Source organism: Amphiprion ocellaris, chromosome 22 (assembly GCF_022539595.1).
Source record: "Amphiprion ocellaris isolate individual 3 ecotype Okinawa chromosome 22, ASM2253959v1, whole genome shotgun sequence".
In the NCBI taxonomy this organism is placed as follows: domain Eukaryota; kingdom Metazoa; phylum Chordata; class Actinopteri; family Pomacentridae; genus Amphiprion; species Amphiprion ocellaris.
Genome location: NC_072787.1, coordinates 12,315,987 through 12,335,012, shown reverse-complemented (window position 1 = coordinate 12,335,012; position 19,026 = coordinate 12,315,987). Strand labels below are relative to the sequence as shown.

The window sequence follows — 19,026 nt, the reverse complement described above, 5'->3', positions numbered from 1 at the left end:
GTTTTTGTGCCATGGACAGACACAGCTATTACTCATTTAGTTGGAGACTACACTGGCATAGCAAACTTCCATAATTGTGTCTAAAAGGGGAGTTCCATTGTTTCAGAAGTGAAATTAAATAAATAAGTCAGTTGTGTTACTCAGCCCATACAAACAGTTGTAGAATGTCCTCTGTGCCTCTGGAGGAGCTTTGCCAAGTAGTAGAAAATTAGAGTAAAATTATTGACCTCACTCCAAGGTGGGCTTGGACACAACAAATTTAGAATGAAAGACGTGGGCGAACAACAAGCACTGAAGGTCTAAGAAGAGGTGATACCGAGCTGCATCATGGGAATTGTAACACACAGTAGGGAGTAATCTGAAAGTGAGATATCTGTTGCTTTTGTACTGATTCTTATAAATCTTCTGTTAAAGTTTTGGGTCAATAATGTTTTAAAGGGTTACGCCAGCACTTTAGAAGAAACTTTGTATTTCAAAACTGTTTAACATTTATTCAAACAAATAGTCTCAAAAATGTTTGGTTTCTTGTGATGTTATTCCATGTGGTTAGGAAACTTAAAATGGAAAAAAAATGTGAGGGATTACTTTTTCTCTAAATTGCATTAGCTGTCATGCCATCTCTCCTCTTCTCGCCACCTCCTTCTTCCTCCCAATCTCTACCCAAATAGACCAAAAGGTCCTGGCTGCAAGAGAAGTTGGCTAACCTTTCCTTCTGTCTGACACCCCTGAAGTATACAGGCTCTCGTACTTGAACTAGCACTAAGGACAGACAGTGAGGGTGTGGGAGGATGTGCAGTTGGGAGAGAGAAGAGAAGAAGAGTGATGGTGAGAGGCAGGAAAGAGTCAAGACAAGGAGAGGAAAGCAGAGAGAAAAGGCTGAGCAGAGGTCACAGCGGTAGACAGGAAAGATGGAGAGAAGAACAAGAAAAGAGGAAAAGATGGATGCAGGGAGGTGAGTGCAAAAAAGCAAGAAAACAAAAAGAAGAGAGGACAGAAGGCAGATGAGAAGGATGGCGAGAGTGAGATATTGAGATGCGTAAAGGCAAGAATGATTGGAAAGGGGCAAAGGGGAAAAAAAACAGTGCCAGAGATTTTATCAGTCTTTTTGCTTTTGATATCCAGAGGGAGAAAAGCTCTTGCTTGATTTATGCTACTGCAAAGATAATGGTTGAAATAACAAAACAAATCTAGCTCATTGTACAGCTAATTTAATAATGATGATTGCAACAGCTCAAACTGAGATGGTTTTTAAATACAATGCTGTGATGCGATTCTATAAATAAGGCATGAAGTAGCAGCTTGTGAGTGATTGTGTTTTCCAAACGAAGACAAAACACATTTAGTACTGTGATGAATGGCCTTATGGTAAAGAATCACTTACAGTTTCAGGAGTCACGGAGCAGTCTGTGAACCCCTTCTTCTAAAAAACAAATAATGCACAGGCACACAAATACAACCCATAAAGTTGCCTATAACAAACTAATAAAATGTGTTAGCTTGTCACCCAGACATGTGCATACATGGAAGGGGAGCGCAGTCCTGTCAATCTCGCACATAGCAGTGAGATGAACAAGCAGGACAGACACTCGGACCAGCATCCTGGTGTACTGCAGACGGCTGCCTGCTGGAAAATTGCTATGGCATCATTTTACCTCTATCTCTCACTCACACACAGAGACATGAATGTGCACCTAGAATTGGATGCACACACACCCGACACACACAAGCCTATAACCTAAAACTCTAATAGCTGTCAGCATTCACAACCCAATGTGCTTAACTTAATTTGAGTGGTGTGTCCCATTGATTTTGTGCCTCCCCTGTTCCATAGCACTGGGAGATTGGAGTAGGTTGGCTTATCAGCACATACTCATGCCACTGACGGCACATTTGGCTGCCAAATGTAGCAGCTTGGAGGGACTCCTCCTTGTGTGTAAGTGGTGGGTACCATCCTCTTTTTTTGTCAATGCGAATGTTTTGAAATGCTCGTGTTCCCGTGAAAGTATAGGGTGTTTAATGTGTAGACTTGTGTTTGCCATGCCTTGGGGTGTTTCTGTGAATGTGTACATGAGTCATATGGGAGCTTAATTGGTTGTTTACTTGTTTTCTCATTCAGAGCATGTTTCAGGTTTGCCAAAGCCATATCTCAATGCTAAGCAAAGCTGCTGGACGAGATGAGAGGGCACTGAGAAGAGTGAAACACCTGGAAATGCTTATGCAACATGGAGAGAAAACAAGGAGTTTTTGTTATCTGTGCCATGTACAATTCCATTCCTTCTCCTGTAAACATACACCTCTGGCCGGGAGAGGATGCTGCTTGTCGCTTGTGTTTGGTTCATGTCAACCTCAGGCATATATTGGTCAGTTGCCTAACACAAGGCAGACACACCTGGTTTCACAACAAAGAGGTGCCTGGCAGCTGGACTCAAGGTTAAAGAGGAACAATCAATGTTATGTCAGTGGACGCCAAATCAAAACCTTCACGTCTAATATCTTCCCTCTGAGTTGGAGAGCAAAGTAATGCAAAGTTTAAAGACACTCATCAATTTGGGCTAAACCATCAGCTTTCCCTTACAAACTGCCATCACCACCCTGACATCAGACCTCATTTTCGAATCCACATTGCAGCATTGTGTATTCGTTGGCAATTAACAGTCCCTTGGTAGGACACTGTTGATGAGGTACATGATCAGAAGAGGCTAGGATACACCAACTTGAAAGCAGAGGAAGCGAATCGAGGCTGGAATGTCAAGGTGTGCTCAGCTGAGTTAGGATACAAGAGATTTGTAGCCAAGTCTACGACAAAATTCCTGAGGGATGAGGAATCAGAGGGCAGACCAGCAGGGAGACAACAAAGGCACCTGTGTAGACTGCCAAGTGAAGCAGTCACTGGCCATGACTGAAAAGGGAGGACACCACCTGGACCAACAACTGATGACCAAAAGGGAAAACATGACTGTGGGACACACATTTCCTCACAGTATTAAATCTTCGCTTTGGGTCAGTTGTGTTTTCAGAGGAACCAATTATCACCAAGATGGGCCAGCGACTGGCCAGGGCAAATACGTGTCCAAAGTATCAAATTGCAGCATTTGTACTTGTTCTGCATGTTTGTTTTAGATATGTATATTCATATGTGACTGTGTTTTCTAAATGCGCACACAGTATGTTTGTAGTATGTGCACATTTTCTAACATGGGTGCTCAAGTTAAAAATATTTGCACACCTCTGTTCAAACTGCTTTACCGATGTATCACATTACACTGCATATAATCACCTAATCACAACCTCTGATTCTCAGCTAAGAAACAAGTGAATAGTAATCCTAGCTTCAGAACCTTCCTGTACAGCAAAATAAAAGAGTATTTTTATTAATGAAAGTATAATTTCATGACACATTTTTCTTTTTTGTGGAGGAACCTATTGACCCCTTAATGCAGAGTGTCTTTTTCCTGTCCTTTCCTACTTCAGATTTCCTCATCACATGCTACATGCTAAAAAAGAAGGTGACCTCATCATCCAAACAGTGTCAGGAGTCAATGCTACTTTGACATCTATTTTATGTACCAGCTTCTACACTGTGTATATCAGCACTGTATGCACCCATTTGGCACATTTAACAGTAAGTCAGCATCTGATGGAGGCAGTTTGTTGCTTATCACAGTGGTGGTTTTGTCAGTCATGTAGTCTGGATCTGGATCACAGAAAAATGGAAACTGGGTTTCACTAGAGCATGTTGGGCTCTAATTGCATGTTATTGATTTTGTGCCTCCCCCTGCTCCATAGTGCTGGGAGCCTGGAGAAGACTGGCTTATCAGCACATACTCATGCTATGGAAGGTACATTTGGCTGCCAAATATAGCTGTGTGACTGTGAATGTAAATCAAAAACAAATGGCAGTGAAGGGGGAAAGATATTAGTAGTGTTTTACCAACAGTAAGATTATTCACTGTTAAACTGTGGAATATATTCCAGCTACTGGCTTAATAATTGTATTTTTAGATCTTGGAAGTTAGCAACATCAACAATTCATTTAGTTTGTATAATAAATATTATATAAAACTTCTTATTTAGGAGGTCAGTAGATCTGCCTTCAAGTCAGAAAATGTGAAATTTTTCAGTCGGAACTGATTTGAAAAATGAAATCTTGAAGTGAATCTACATATTCGCAGTTAACCTTATTCTGAAATACTTTGCTTCACAGAACTAATCAAAACTGATTTTGAAAATACCTAGTTTAGGTGCATTTCTCAGTATATCTGTATATTTCAACTATTTTCATTCAATTACTGTTGAAGCTGTTCTGCACAACAACAAGGATGTCTGTGCTGTAACCATTACGTGTTCCCCAAGGAACTCTATCCTTAATGAGATGGGTAAAAAAAGAGAATGTCAGGGAAAGAATGTAAAAACTGTACATTTACACTCCATCCATTATCTCGAACAAATTGCTCTCTACTTATTTCCCCTCTTCATTCTTTCTTTGTCCCTTGTTGGTGGGTGTCATTATCAAAAAGGGAGCAGTCCTATCCGCTCTTAGCAATAATTCTGTTGGTATGATTAAACACACCAGATTACCTTGCCTTTATTTGCCAGTGCTGAGCTCCGTTGCCTCAGCTGTAGTGTGACTATATTAGATGGGAAAGTATAAATTATTAATTGTATAAACATAGAGGGGTGTAATTGTCTGTCCCTATCTCTCTTTGCTGTGGACTGATGTGGAAATGAGCTTCAGTCTGAGTCACAGAGATAATGATTGAAACAGAGAGCGGGAGAGCAGATGAGTGAGGGGAAATTTTAAGAAGTAAAGAGAAATGAAGAAAAAGGAGAAATGAGGAGGAGGAGGGAGAGAGCAGCTGTGCAGCGAGTAATTCTATGAAGGCTTGGACATTTATCTCCCAGTGTGTCACCGGTAAAATCATTCAAAAGGAAGAAGGTGCCCGAAAGTTTTTAAATTGGGTGCGTGATGTTTGGATTCTTACTGCATTCTTCCTTTGCAACAACTCAGCCGACTTCAAGAGAACGCTCTGAACGAAGCATCTTAGCCGAAGAAGAACTTTGATTTACTGAACGACATGAACACGAACCGAACATCTGAACAAACATCACAACAAACATCTGCCATGGACCTGTTTGACGACATTACAGTCACTGACCTTGACAAAATGCTGGGAATGGACCCAGCTGATGTAAGAAAGACTCCTAGCAAACAGCCTTCAGCGGCTCTGGACAAACCTGAACCAACACCAGCTGAATCGGACAAAACACTTTGCGGAGATCTGGCTCCACTGGACTGGCATGAACCTCCAGAGGGTCAGACCATCCATGTCTCCAGAGAGGACATCCTGCCGGTGGTGAGCAGATCCTTACAGAGGATCTCTGAGCTCCACTGGACCATGTTGGCATCAGAGATGCTGGATGACTCCACTGTCGCTGCTCTGGTGGCTGAAGGCTGAAGGTTCTACACCCGTTGTGGATCTCAGATACTCAGAGCCCAAAGAGAGTTCCTCTTCACCACAACCAACCACCGACCTCATCGCTGCTCCTCAACCGGACGATGAAACTTCAGAGAGGCTTCAGAAAGAGACAGATGCCATCAGCGCTCTGCTCGTGAAGGTGATCAATAAATCCCTTCAGAAATCCAAAGCTGACTTCACCATAGAGGAGTTCCAGACCATCCTGAAGCGTCTGTCGGTGCTGCCGCTGGACGACGTGAACATTCCAGCCGAGAAACTGACCAGAAAGATCGACAAAATCTCCAAGGCTATCGTGAAAGATCTTCATGAGATGTTTCATTTAGCAGAAGTTCCGCTGGAAGCAGCAATGTCATCAGACGATCCATCTTTTGATGACGTTGTTAAGATTATAAAAAAGCATCTGAACATTGTCGCTTATCAAAAAAAGAAGTCTGCAGTCGCCAGGTTCTTCTCAGCAGGGGGAAGAGCCTTCTCAAAACCCTTCAAATGTCATGGCTGAACCACCATCTCCTCCTGGTCTTCTTCGCATCACCAGATGGAGAAACATCACACCACCATCTCAGAGGTGGAGGCAACAAAAGAGTGACATAGAAAACACGTTTCCTTCAAAATGAAGGTCTGATTAGATGAACGGACCTTCTCACAGAGCTCAGCTGGACATCCACCCGAAGTCCACAAGCACTGTGACCAAACAAACAAATTTAAAAGATTAATCTAATATTTTTTAAAAAAACACTTAAATTCTAACTAAAATTACAGTAAGATTAAAAAAAAACCAGATAAAATAAAAAAAAAACTAAAAAAAATTTCAAATTAAAAAGAAATTCTGAAAATAAAAAACCCAAAATAAATTGAAAAAGTCAACAGAATCTCTGTGGGTTTGGTTTAAATCTCTTCTTCTGTTTCTCATGTTTCTGCTTAAATCAACAGACTTTTCTCACGTTCAACTAACAGACGTTTTCTACTTTTACTGGAAGAATCACATATCAGCTAAAAATAAAAATACACCTGAGAAATGAAGCAAAGATTGAATCAACACTTTAAATACGTTTAGATTTTAGTTGTGCTTTAATCAGGTTTTACTGAACTGGGGTTAATGTGTTTTCAGTCTTGTGTGTTCATTTTAAGTGTTCGTGCTAAAAACTGACAATAAAAGATTAACTATTAACACTATTTTCCACTTTGAAAGTAAATGTTTTAGTCCTGATCATCAGCACCAAATTATTCATGAACTTTCAGGATTTCAGTCCTTTAATACCACTTTAATGACATGAACATGTTGGTTTTATGACACGTGATTATTTTCCTTATAATAAACGCAAAGAGGTTTTTAATTTCAGCAGCATTAATTCTGCTGCAGGATTATGTCAGATCTTAAAGAGAAAAACACAATAAAAACATGAAATATATTAAAACTTTTCTACTTTCAGGGAACTTATGGTTTTAATTAAAATCAGTGTGATTAATGTTTAGGATTTTACCCTTTAAATACCAGCCTGTTGACTGTTTTATGGAGAAAAAACTGAAAATTATTATTCTTTATGTAATAAATGCTGAAGGAATAGTTTTACCTTTACCTTCTGACAGTCCGAGGCACGTGAAGAGTAACTAACAGCACTGATTCCACAGCATCATTATTTAAAATGTTTGTCTCACCTTCTGTTGGAAACAACACGTTTATCTCGGGTGGTGAGAGCAGCAGAGCGGGTGATTGGGACCACACTACTTCCCCCCAGAGACGTTTACACCAGCAGACTTCAGAGGAAAGCCAGGGGAATCACCAGAGACCCCTCACACCCAGGACACTCTCTTTTCTTCTCCCTCCCCTCAGGTAGACGTTACAGGACACTTGGAGTCAAAACCAACAGACTCAAAAACAGCTTCTATCCCCAAGCTGTCAAATGTCGGCTCCCTCCTCCCTTGAATGACAATATCACACACCTACAAGTGCAATATTTATGTCAGTGCAATCCATATTTCATGTGCAATAATCATGTGTAGAGCAGGTCTTTAACCATGAACCATTTCTGTACTGTATATTTGCTCTTATGTTGTATATATTTTAGGGTCTGTTATATCTGTACTTTGCTGGTTGATAATAATTCGAGCACATATATTTGTGTTGTGCAAATTAATGACAGCGTTTGTTGATGTGAAAGGAACAGTCAAACACTCTGTACAATTTTATTTTTACTATTTCTATATTGTAGTTTCACAGTGTTTCTGACAGTGAATACCTGTTGACTTCGGATGTTTATTGAAGGACCTGTTTAGCCAAGTTAGAAATCAGCTCTACATCCTAGTAGGGGCAGAGTACCGGTAATAAACTATCAAAGGCTTGATTGGCTCAGCTTCCACATCAATGGTAGCATTTTTATTCCATGTTTTCTGTGTTGTTTGCCATCCCTACTCTAATCATAGTAACAGGGTTGCTAGTCTATGCTAATGTCAGCTTTTTTCAGCAGTAGAAGCTAGATATTTAGCTAGCTGATACTACTGACCAAGAGGACAAACTGGCTGATGGAAAACAGTCAAAAGAATTAGTCTGACCCTGATAATATGAGGTAGAGTGAGACATTCAATCAAGGCTGACAATGTGCTGAAAAGATGAAAAATAGAAGAGAGGACATAGGCCATCATTATGCGTACTTGTCCGTACTTGCGTTCTCTTACTTAACCCTTTTTTATTGTTCAGAGAAAAATGGGCTTGAAAGAAGTTAAAGTTAATATTCCTAACATAATATTGTTAATGTTTTACTCGGTCGCTGTCTGTGTCCTTCTGAATTATTATCTTGTCTTCATTACCTGTATTAAAACTTTGTTCTACTCTTATGACTGTTACTGTACATTAAAAATAACATTCAAGCAATATTTTATTGGAGGAACATCTGAAGAAACCCAGATCCTCACTGACTGCTGGGAGACTCCACAGACAGAACATCAGCAGCTCCATCTTCAGCATCTAGACCAGCAACATTTTGAAATTAAATATTATTCAGCTGTGTTCAAAAAATGAATTGAATTATTGAAGCCAGAAGTAAACGTTCCTCTAACATCAGAACTGTTTGATCAGACACTGCTTATGTTTGAAAAGGTTTCTGTTTTGTTACCTGACAGGCAGAAGTAGAGCTCCCCTGTAGGAGCTCACCTGTATTCAGATTCTGAGTAAAGCAGTTGACATGAAATATTCTCTCATTAATTACTAATGATGTTCAGTGCATACAGAAGTCCTGGTGATCACATGAAAGTGTAGTGATGTTTGTGTATCTGTCAGACTATAAATTTGGATGTTGGAGGACAAACATCAGCTTTGGATATAGAATGTAGACTCATGTATTTTAGTAATGTTAATAATAAAACTGTAAATCATCCATCCCTATTTATTAGGTGTCCTCATGAAGGTTTAATAACTTTTTAGCAATCAGTTTCTGAAAAGTTTTTGTGGATCCACTGATACAACTGAGAATGAGATGGTTCAGTTCATCACAAACTACAGCTGTCAATAAATCAGTGGCTCTAAACCATTAAAAAAAAGATGTATAACAATCTCACAAACCTGAATATATATACACAGTAACTGTTTTAATATTAAAACGTGAACATGCAAGACTGTGTTATATCTGTTCCATTTCATTGTTTTTCATGGTGAAAATAACCGGAGCAGATGAACCGAGGCGATGACGTCATCAAGTACGCTGGTGTTCCAATTGCACATTACCCTCGATGCGTTCTCACAAGTCTATACTTCAGAGTCCAACTCGCAAGTCCATACTTTGGAGTCCGACTCACAAGTCTGTTCTCGCCAAGTACGCAAGTAAATATTTAACGCGTTATTTTTAACGGCAGTTAATTAATCGAAATTAACGCGTTAAAGTCCCAGCCCTTATATACATATATATATATATATATATATATATATATATATATATATATATATATATATATATATATATATATATATATATATATATATATATATCATATACACTTACATTATCCATCCATCTTATTTTACTTTAGTTTTTATTGAGACACAAAACATTAAAATCACCGCTACCTGGGAAACAGTTCTTTATTTATTTATTCATTTAGTGTGTGTGTGTGTGTGTGTGTGTGCGTGCGTGCATGCGTGCGTGTGTGTGTGCATGTGTTTACCTCCTCTCCTGTTGAGTTTGGCATATCCAGGTGCGTACCCATTGGAGAAGACAGACGAGCTGGTGAAGGCTGTGTGAGGCAGAGAAGAGGCCAGAGCCTCATCACACTTCTCTGTGGAGACGGAACGAATATGAAGACAGAAGAGAGGGGGATAAGAGGCACAGAACAGGAGAGAAGAGACAAAAGGACAGGAAATTGGAAAGATAAAGGGGGCGGTGGGAAGAAACACAAGAAAAGATAAACATTAGTGTATGTATAACATGTATTTCAAGGAAATATACATTTATCCGCACAGAGAGTTTATAAAATAATTCCCAGCCATTCAAAATCATGATAGATGAAACACCTGAAGTGTTGTATTTTTCACATGGTTTCACTGCATTGTCTAAAAAGAAATCTGCTCATAAGAGTAGAAGCACTGGCACAACTGAAGGGTGACATGAAATGTTTGTAGGGCAAGAAGTAAGTCAGGTCAGTCCGACTTAAACCACAAGGGCACCAAGACATTGTTTAGCTCACTGGTGATCTCATTAGAGCATTGCAAAAATACCCATAACAAGCAATCTGGCCTTGTAACCAAATGCAAATGCATGCTTGATTTCAGAAAATTGGGGTAAAAAAAAAAAAAGGAAATTACATCAGCTAATCTCTGAATAGCCCTTGTTCCATCAAATCAGGCCATGTAACATTTAACAGTGAAGGGTCTGATCTGGCTGATATGGTGATGAATCTGTTGTCAGGCAATTTCCGAAAGTCCTAAATGAATGAAAGAAAGAGGGGTCTATGTCAAATGAATACAATGTCAACTTAAAAACATTTTTGTGGACAGATCCATCTTTTTATTATAGTGAAATAAAAGAGAGTGAATAGTGTTGTGTTTTCTTGTTAAACTTATATAGTAGACGCATGGATATTAGTTATCTCACCTTAGTGCTAGAATGTTAAAAAGCTGGTTGTAGAATGTGGGTGCTTATAAAAAACTCCATCCATTCCATAAAAAAACGAATGATAAATTAATGCAAATTACAGCTGATTTGGTGGCCTTTCCTGCAACACACAACCTTGAATGTAATCATGCAGACGTGACTAGAAGCGCACATTTCCACCCCTTTCGCTGGATGAACTGCAGACCCAATGACTCAGAGTAGCCATGAGGAAAATAGTCAGCAAGACCAGCCGTGTGGTGCTGCTCAGTCCAACCTGACCTTAAAGTCAACCTACAACTGCTCGCGCTCTCACACCGAAGGAAGCAGCTACTGCAACATATGTATGAGACGCACAAAGACAGCAAAAATCAAATGAGGCAAATATTCAAATATATCTTCCTCACAGACACACAGATAGCCATTAAGTCTCTCCCATTCCTCTCTCTCATTCTGCCTCTTTCACTCACTCATACACACAAACACACTCACCTCTTCCAGTACATTAGGTTTCACGCAGAGAGAAATTGTGAATGGTCTGTCAGGGCAGGTAGAGGCAGTCAATAGCTCTCTGTCATGCCCCGCTGTGTGCGTGTGTGTGTGTGTGTGTGTGTGTGTGTGTGTGTGTGTGTGTGTGTGTGTGTGTGTGTGTGTGTAAGGGAGAGTCAGGTTTAGAAGAAATGGGATTGTTTTTTCTGCTGTGCATGTGTGGTACAGTGTCTGTGAGCATGTACAGTACACCGAGTGAGGGTCAAAACCATGCTAGCTTTTTAGACTACTGGCTCGTTTGACGTATTAGTTTGTGCTACAGGTTGGCACATAAAAAGAAAAAAAAATGTGAATATGTGTGTATGCATTTTTGTTTGGACGGGGAAATGCTCTGCAGCCTACCTCCTCACCTGAGAGAGGTTTGTATTTTCTAAAGTATAAACTAATCACATCTCTGGCACATTAACCTCAAACTAGAATATTAGTAAAATCCACCAGCGCACAGATTCACCGCCACACAATGAGCAGTGATATACGCTACAGCAGGGATATGCAAAGAAATAGGCTCAGGGAGTGTGACTTTATCAGTCCCTCCCTTCTCTATTAGAAAAATGTTTTTATGCCATGCAAGGGAGAGCAATTCTTTTAGAAGGACTTAGGTGAGCCGATGTCACTGGTTTCAACTCATGCCAGCACGCCTAGCGATGTGTCCCGGCTTATCTCCGTTTGCAGCTGTGCCACAGGTGCGCCTCTCATGCAGCAGCATCTGGTCATGAAATTACAAGAAATCTTTGGGTCATGCTCAAGCGTCTCGGAAATTATTCTTGCACCTTAATTAGTGAAAATAAGGCTCTCTATCTCCCACACAGACTCTCTTTCTCACACATTGGCAGCACTATGTGAAAAGGTTTTAGTGATGAGAATATGAAAATATGGTTATGACCCCGGCTAATAATGCAGCACATCTCTTTCGTCACTTTCCTTAGAGTTATATAACTTTTGTGCATTTAAAAGAAGCGCAAAGTTACACAGCTCAAAGTCAACACCAAAGGGAGGTATTCTATCCCACAGAAAACACTGCTGTTTACCTGCCTGTAACGCCTTGTTGGCTGCCCAGCCTTTTCTGACGTAACTTAGCTACATCATCATTTAAAATATTTGCATAAAGTCCGCCTAGCAGGTAGGTTGGCACGTCCTGATACAATAGCAGCTGCCTCGCAGTGTACCATTGTTTCTTACTCACTGGAGCCACTTTTGCTACCTCAAAAGACCAATTCATAGTTTAATTTTTGCATGACTTTACTACTTCCTACTGACAAAATCAAAATACCTCAAAAGTCTGGCAGTGTTTTAATGATGAATTTAAAAAGTGTGCATAATGACCATCGTCTTTCTTCATTGCAAGCATTTGCCATAAGCACCATTTGTTTTCCTGGTGACTGTGTAGTTGCTGTACTTGCAGTGCAGTCTGCGCGGTGCACACAGATGTCCACAGAGCAAATTTGTCACACGTAGCCTTGAAGACAAGCGGACATGGAAAGCATGAACTGGGCTTACCTCTAAAACATCTCAGCTACAAGTAAAGGATGCCAAATGTGTTGCTGATGGCTAAAAGAGTGAACACAAGAGTCTTCATGCACCCCTGGTAAATGACAAACTGAAGATCCAGTGGGTTGCTTGTATTATTGATGACAATGCCACAAAACTAGCAGGAAATTCCTTAGCATTGCTACGCATGGCTAATGTAGCTAACCTTGCCATTAGCACTGATCGCATGCCCACAGGCCAGACCTATGTTGTAATTGTAATCAGAAATGGGACAGTCAGAAATGACAAAACTTTAAGACCAATTTCAAAGCAGTAAACAAGAACTTGGCCGTCATGTCCCTTTTTGTGCTGTTGTGCGTGTTGTGTCTCCTGAACTCAGCTGACTTTTTTTAGCATTCACTGAAGGCATACATGTGGAAAATAAATGGTCATTAGGTAATTTAAAATATTGTCCATTGTATAATATATCAATTTTTGCAGGAATCTATTCGTTTGGATTCCGGTTAAAAATGTACAGTTGAGATTCAAAGTTGTTTTTTTTAATACCTGACAATTCTTAAAGGTCAACACCTACTCTCACACCATCTGGGCTTAGGGTACCCACACAAAAAAGGTATTTGGCCTTGTTTTTTTAAATTAATCCGACCAGACTAGGCTTTTAAAGAGGGCAATATAAAAGAAACAGGAACTTAAATGCAGCATTTCTTCTGCAGTCATGTATAGAAGGACAATAATGTGTTTTTTTTGGACATTAAAGCATGCAAAACTATTCTAGTAGACCCTCAAAATAAAATTATGAACCTGTAAATTAACACATTATGCACTCTTTAATTTATTATGTCTGCAAACACGCCGAGATAAAAATGTGCTTTGCCTACAAAACGTGAATATGCACAGCGGTAATGACACACACCTCTAGAAGCTAAGGTTTAACAGTCTCTAATTGCGATAACGGTAACACCTCCTGAGGCAGCATTGCGATATTACTGTATGTATTTCCAAAGTGACAGAAAATATTTGCATATATTTTGCCCACATGTAGCTTGTATTGATTTTGCTATGGCAGTGCATGTGCTTGAAATACACATTAGTTGGCATCACCTGATCTGCATTTGTTCAGTTGTCCTCCTTGCACTTGTTTGCATCTCTACAGCTTAATTCTACTGTTGCTACTGGTTGTGCCAGTTCCCCAGTCTTCTCCCCTACTAATTTTGTAATAATCACTCATATGGTGGCATCCTTCACCATGTATATCTATTCAGTATTTAAATTTTATGTCTGATGTTATATTCTGCACATAACACCTCTAAGGGCAACAATTTGACTTTGAGTTGGATCTCCATCACACTGCTTCTATTCATGAGGGGGCCACAAGCAAGAAGAGATACAGTACTTTCACCTGTCACGATTCAATGCATTTAGAATTAAATATTTCATTTTCTTGATCCTAATGATGCACAATGGCTCCTTATAATTAAAATGTTCACGTTGCTCTGAGACAAAGTCAGGAATTCAGTCGTTTTCCCACAATGAAAACCAACTGCTTCAAAACCTCAGCAATTTACTGCTTTTGTATGAGGTTGTATTGTGTAATAGAGGACAGATTAATGGAGTTCATGTCAGAAAAGTCCCAAGACTACCTTTAATAGAAAAAAAGATTTTAAAAAATTAAAAAACAGAAAAATATGGATGTCTTACTGTCTATATGAGGCTTCTTTGTGAAAATTGGCCATTCCCTACAGCGCCTCAGTCTATGTTGACAGTGGGAACCAAACTGTGTACTACACTCTGACTTCATCACAGCAGTTATTTAAATAGTGTTTGAGCTTCTTTATCAAACTCAAAGCACTTCAGTGATAAATCAACTGATTGTCTGCAGTGTAAAATACAGTACACACACATGCACAAGCTGGCTAATTCTTGGTCTGTTATTCTATTATGAATGAGAAAAGCAGCGATTTGTGTTTAGTTATCATGGGATTTGTTGGCTTCCCTTAAGCATATAGTTAGAGGATGTTATAATGGGTTTTGCATTGTTGTGATTTGCATCAGATCTGATGAATGTAAGTGTGGTTAGAACCACACACTGTTTTGCAAACATTTTTCATCTTTAATCTCTACTAATAGAATTGCTGGTCTGTTCATGATGATGGGAAGATAATAAAGAACCAAGGACACAGCAGAAAAAAAGCGTTGTTGTAATGAAGCCGACATATTGTGAAATATCTGAAAAAAGAGCAAAAAAAAAAACACCCACTTTTTGTGACTTTAGACATCTATATAAAGCTGAATTGTTGCCGTATGTGGCTTGTGTTTGAATAAAGTAATACAATTTACTTTGAACTCATTTTATTTGAATGTGTTTGCAGTAGACTATATATAAAGATGGACAAACCCATAATCTAAAAGTGGGCAGAAGTGGAGCATGAGTGGAGCTAAGGTAGACTAGTCTATCACTCAAATTGACCACGCTCCTAAGCACAACTTAAAAAAATAATTATTCTTTATTTCATTCACTTTAAGCTCTACTACAATACAAACAAATGAGTTTGATCAAAATGTACTGCCTGTACCGTTGTAATGAATAAGAAAATTTGCTACAGAGACCACAACTGTTTTCTATACTAGACTGTAAAATTATTTATTTCTGTTGTAAACCTGGATATTTTAGCATAGGGGTCTAAAGGGAATTTTTCTGCAGTGAATTTTAGACCAAAAAAGAGTACACAGTTACCCCAAAGAGTGGGAGACTGTCTTTAACTTTAAATATCTCAGTATCTACTATATAATATATTTACTGTACTGTATATGTAAACTGTCAAAACTTAAAAATACAATGCCATCTACATACTGCTATCTGTATGATTACACTTGGACTTTTAGAAATAAATGGATCATTTGGGTTCAGCTGTAGCCTTGATCTTCATTGTAATAAATCTAATTTTATCTGTTTTCTCATTGTTCAGCACCCTAAAGGATTACACCTGAATCTACAACTGCAACACACTGATTCATCGTTTTGAGATGATTAAATAGCAGTGGTAGCGGGGTTACTCACACAGGTATATTGTATGTGTGTGGGAAAGGGCAGCAACTGTGTTTTTCTTGTTGCTAATTAAACCTTGAAAGAGATCTCGAATCATATCCATCAATTATTCACTGATACACCCCGATGAAACCAGCTGGTGCACACATACTGTAGCCCTGTAATATACAAGAAAATAGATTATGAAGGCATATAAAGTAAGTAATAAAATTATTAGGATTACACACCTGCACAAATGGACACACTGGGTGCACAGTCTCATGTCCTAAACAACAAAAATACCGCATGCTTGCTCAGGATGTGACCAGCACCTGCTTGGTGAAAAAATGTAGAAAACATTCATGAATGCAGACCACATGATCATATGCTCAGAACCTGAATGTGAGATCATGGCCATTGATATTTGCCGATGTCTCAAGTGCAAAGCAGGGCTCTGTATGTTCAGGTACTTTAGGGCAAGCAAATGAGTACAATATCCGAGTGCAAATGTCAGCCTATTCCCAGGTGGCCGAGAGATAGTTGTACGCATGATAGAGTGATATGAGAGGAGGAACAGATAGGATATGTAGGGAGGATAAAAAGGAGATAGATAGGATGAAAAAAAACAGAAGACAGATGGAATATGGGAGGTGAGAACAAAGGGAATGGCTGCCTTCCAAAGCCTTCTTAGTGACATTTCCAGGTAGGTAAATAACTAGGATGTGGAAAAATAGCAACCAGGAAATGTGTCAGCTGGCTGTGGCCAGGTGGGACCAAAGCCACAGGAAGACGGTGTTTGGCCAAGTTGTTCAAAGGGCCTTACATCACTGCCACATCTCTGGAGCTAAAAGGAATTGGATACAAATAGAGCATAATACATCCAGGATGAAATACATGACATCCTAAAGATTATGTGGCACAAAAGCATAGATCACAGCCACAAAACAAAACTTTGGCATGGAGAATGTATCATAATAACACAAGGAACTGTCACACACAAAGTCTTTCAAAATATGCCTGCCACTTCGGCCATTCTCACAAATAGCCCTGCAGAAAGAATTAGTGCTCAAAACTACGGTCTAAGTCACTGCATGTTTTCTAAGTCGCCAGATAAGAAAGAAGAGGGGGGAAAATGGATGGATTTGTTAAGCAAGTCTGTTACCCTCACCTTTCCCACGCATGTTTTCACAATTGGGTCAGTAAGTCAGTCAGCCGGTGCGGAACATTCAAAGTTTTTCACCACACTGCTGAGCAGACTGGGAAAAAATACAACAGAAAACTCTACTATCTTTATTTAATGAATGTGAAACCATTGTGTGAGGAGTTTTGGTATGGTGCTGTCAAGTCTGTCCTCTCAACAACACTGAACGCTGAAGTTTGGGGACTTGGGGGCTTTTTCTGGACCCATGTCATGAACACAGTGGAAGCTGTCAGAAGTGCCAACAGCTGCATGGAGATGCAGCCTGAATGTGAGTCTCCGTCTGTGCATGCCTTTGGTCTCTGGTGTGGCTGGGAGCTGCCTTGGCCTCTGCTTTCTGTTTTCCATTTTTTTGCCCAAATTCACATTTCAATTTGACAAAGTACCTCTGGAGAAGGCTGGGCTTAAGCTAAATTGTGTTTTCTTATTTTAGAAGTCTCCTCCAGTGACCCAATTTCTTCTGCAATATTTATAAAGTCAGTGTGGTCCAGTCCAGTTATTTTCGTCTGATGATCTCCATCAGTCTTGGAAAGGTTTTTGTTCAGCTATTTCAGTAAAAATTCAGTGGTGAGAATCAACATGTAGAACGTTTGCCAAAACAAACACTGTGCGTGTTAATAAAACTACAGCATGTATAATTGGAGGTCCTCACTTGATGAGTAAAACACAGTGCCTGCCTTAAGGGTCTAATCAGTCATTTTTTGACCAAACAAATATGAATATTCACTTATATAATGTGGTTGAAATGTCCACCTGTTTAATGTGCTGATAAGCGTTCTTCATTTCTCATCTAATTATAACAGGAAAAACAGGAGTGTTTCACTTGATGGCCTACAAACCATATTGTTGTAAACAAGTCATTAACAGCAGAAACTCTTTGTTTTCTGACACCTTGTGACTGCCACACAACCTCTGAACCATCTGCACTGAATGACCATTCCTGTCTTGTACAGTTGCCTGACATATCTGCATTATTTGGACAGGGCAAACACTGCAAATTAGAGCAACGCCGAAGCTAAAATTGCTATCCAAACTACTTGAAATTACTCATTTCTTTTAGGGTCACAGAGAATGGGTTTAAAAACCAGTCAAGTGGCCATTTGCTAATTAGCAAGCAGCTACGTGTGCATGTTGTCCTGTACAACTGAAATTGCACGACAGCAGCTCCCTAGTGGGCTTCACAAAGAGGTATAGGACACAAATTAACAGATGTTCCACAGCATAGAAAAGGCCCTTCTAATTGGCATTACAGATGGTTGTTCCTCCCATTTGCCAGTGCCTTCAGCCTTTGACAAAAATTGCGAAGTAAACACAAGATACGTTGTCCCTGATTACATCGATATGCTGGAAATTATGCCAGTATGAGACACTGTTTGAAATGTGATCGGCATGGACACTTCAGTAGGTTAGATGAAATAAATACATTTTAAAAAGCACAAAGACAAGAAATAAAGAAGAAAACACATCTTCAGCAGTTAAAGGTAAGGATTATAGCTTTAATTTGAAGCTGCCAAACAGTGCAGAACGCTTCTTTTTTTTCTCTTAAGCAGGTGACCTTGAAGTCTTGGAAGCTCCCACAGTCTATGAACACATCGCAGCAACAAAAGCTACAAAGCAGCTTGCATCTCACGTCACAAATCAAAGGAGAAATATAGGACGTAAAAGACATTGTGTTTTTTGTAAATAAAAGATGCGACAGTGATGGAGTGCATCTTCACCGTTTTGTAGTCAAGTGCTTAGCAACACCAAAAGAAATGAAAACACCAATCAGACACACAGATGCAAAGCACTCACTGCAATGAATTTTTTTAGTCTACAAATGGTGCACTGACACAACATTCATATCTGGTAAAATAAATAAATAAAATAAAAGAATAATGATAAAAAAAAAAGCACAAATGATTTTCTGACTGCGGGACTCACCTCTTCCCAGATCTCCTGCTGCACCTCAGAATGAATAACAAATAATTTCCCTGACACTGTAGAACACGTTCATTCAGTAAATCGCATATATCAAAGTTCTGGTGTCATTCAGTGTGTACCCAGTTGTGTATTACACATCCTGTTTTGTTGTAAATTCAGTACAAAGTCTCATTATGCACCTTTGTGCTCAGGGCTCCCACAGTCCTGTGGCATGAAATAGCAGATGGCAGTGGAGTGAATAACAATCATCCAGACTTCAGGGTGGGAGCCCATTTGATTGCATTTCAC

General features: G+C 39.4%; 1 protein-coding gene across 2 annotated transcripts in view; it reads right to left on the bottom strand.

The window, feature by feature from the left end:
* cntnap2a (contactin associated protein 2a) overlaps positions 1 to 19,026 on the bottom strand; it is a 365,865-nt gene that overhangs the window by 207,183 nt on the left and 139,656 nt on the right. For both annotated transcript variants that reach the window (XM_035948975.2, XM_023272089.3), the window contains exon 2: positions 9,633 to 9,743. In XM_035948975.2, coding sequence (XP_035804868.2) covers positions 9,633 to 9,743 — 111 coding nt within the window. The remainder of the gene's footprint in view (positions 1 to 9,632; positions 9,744 to 19,026) is intronic.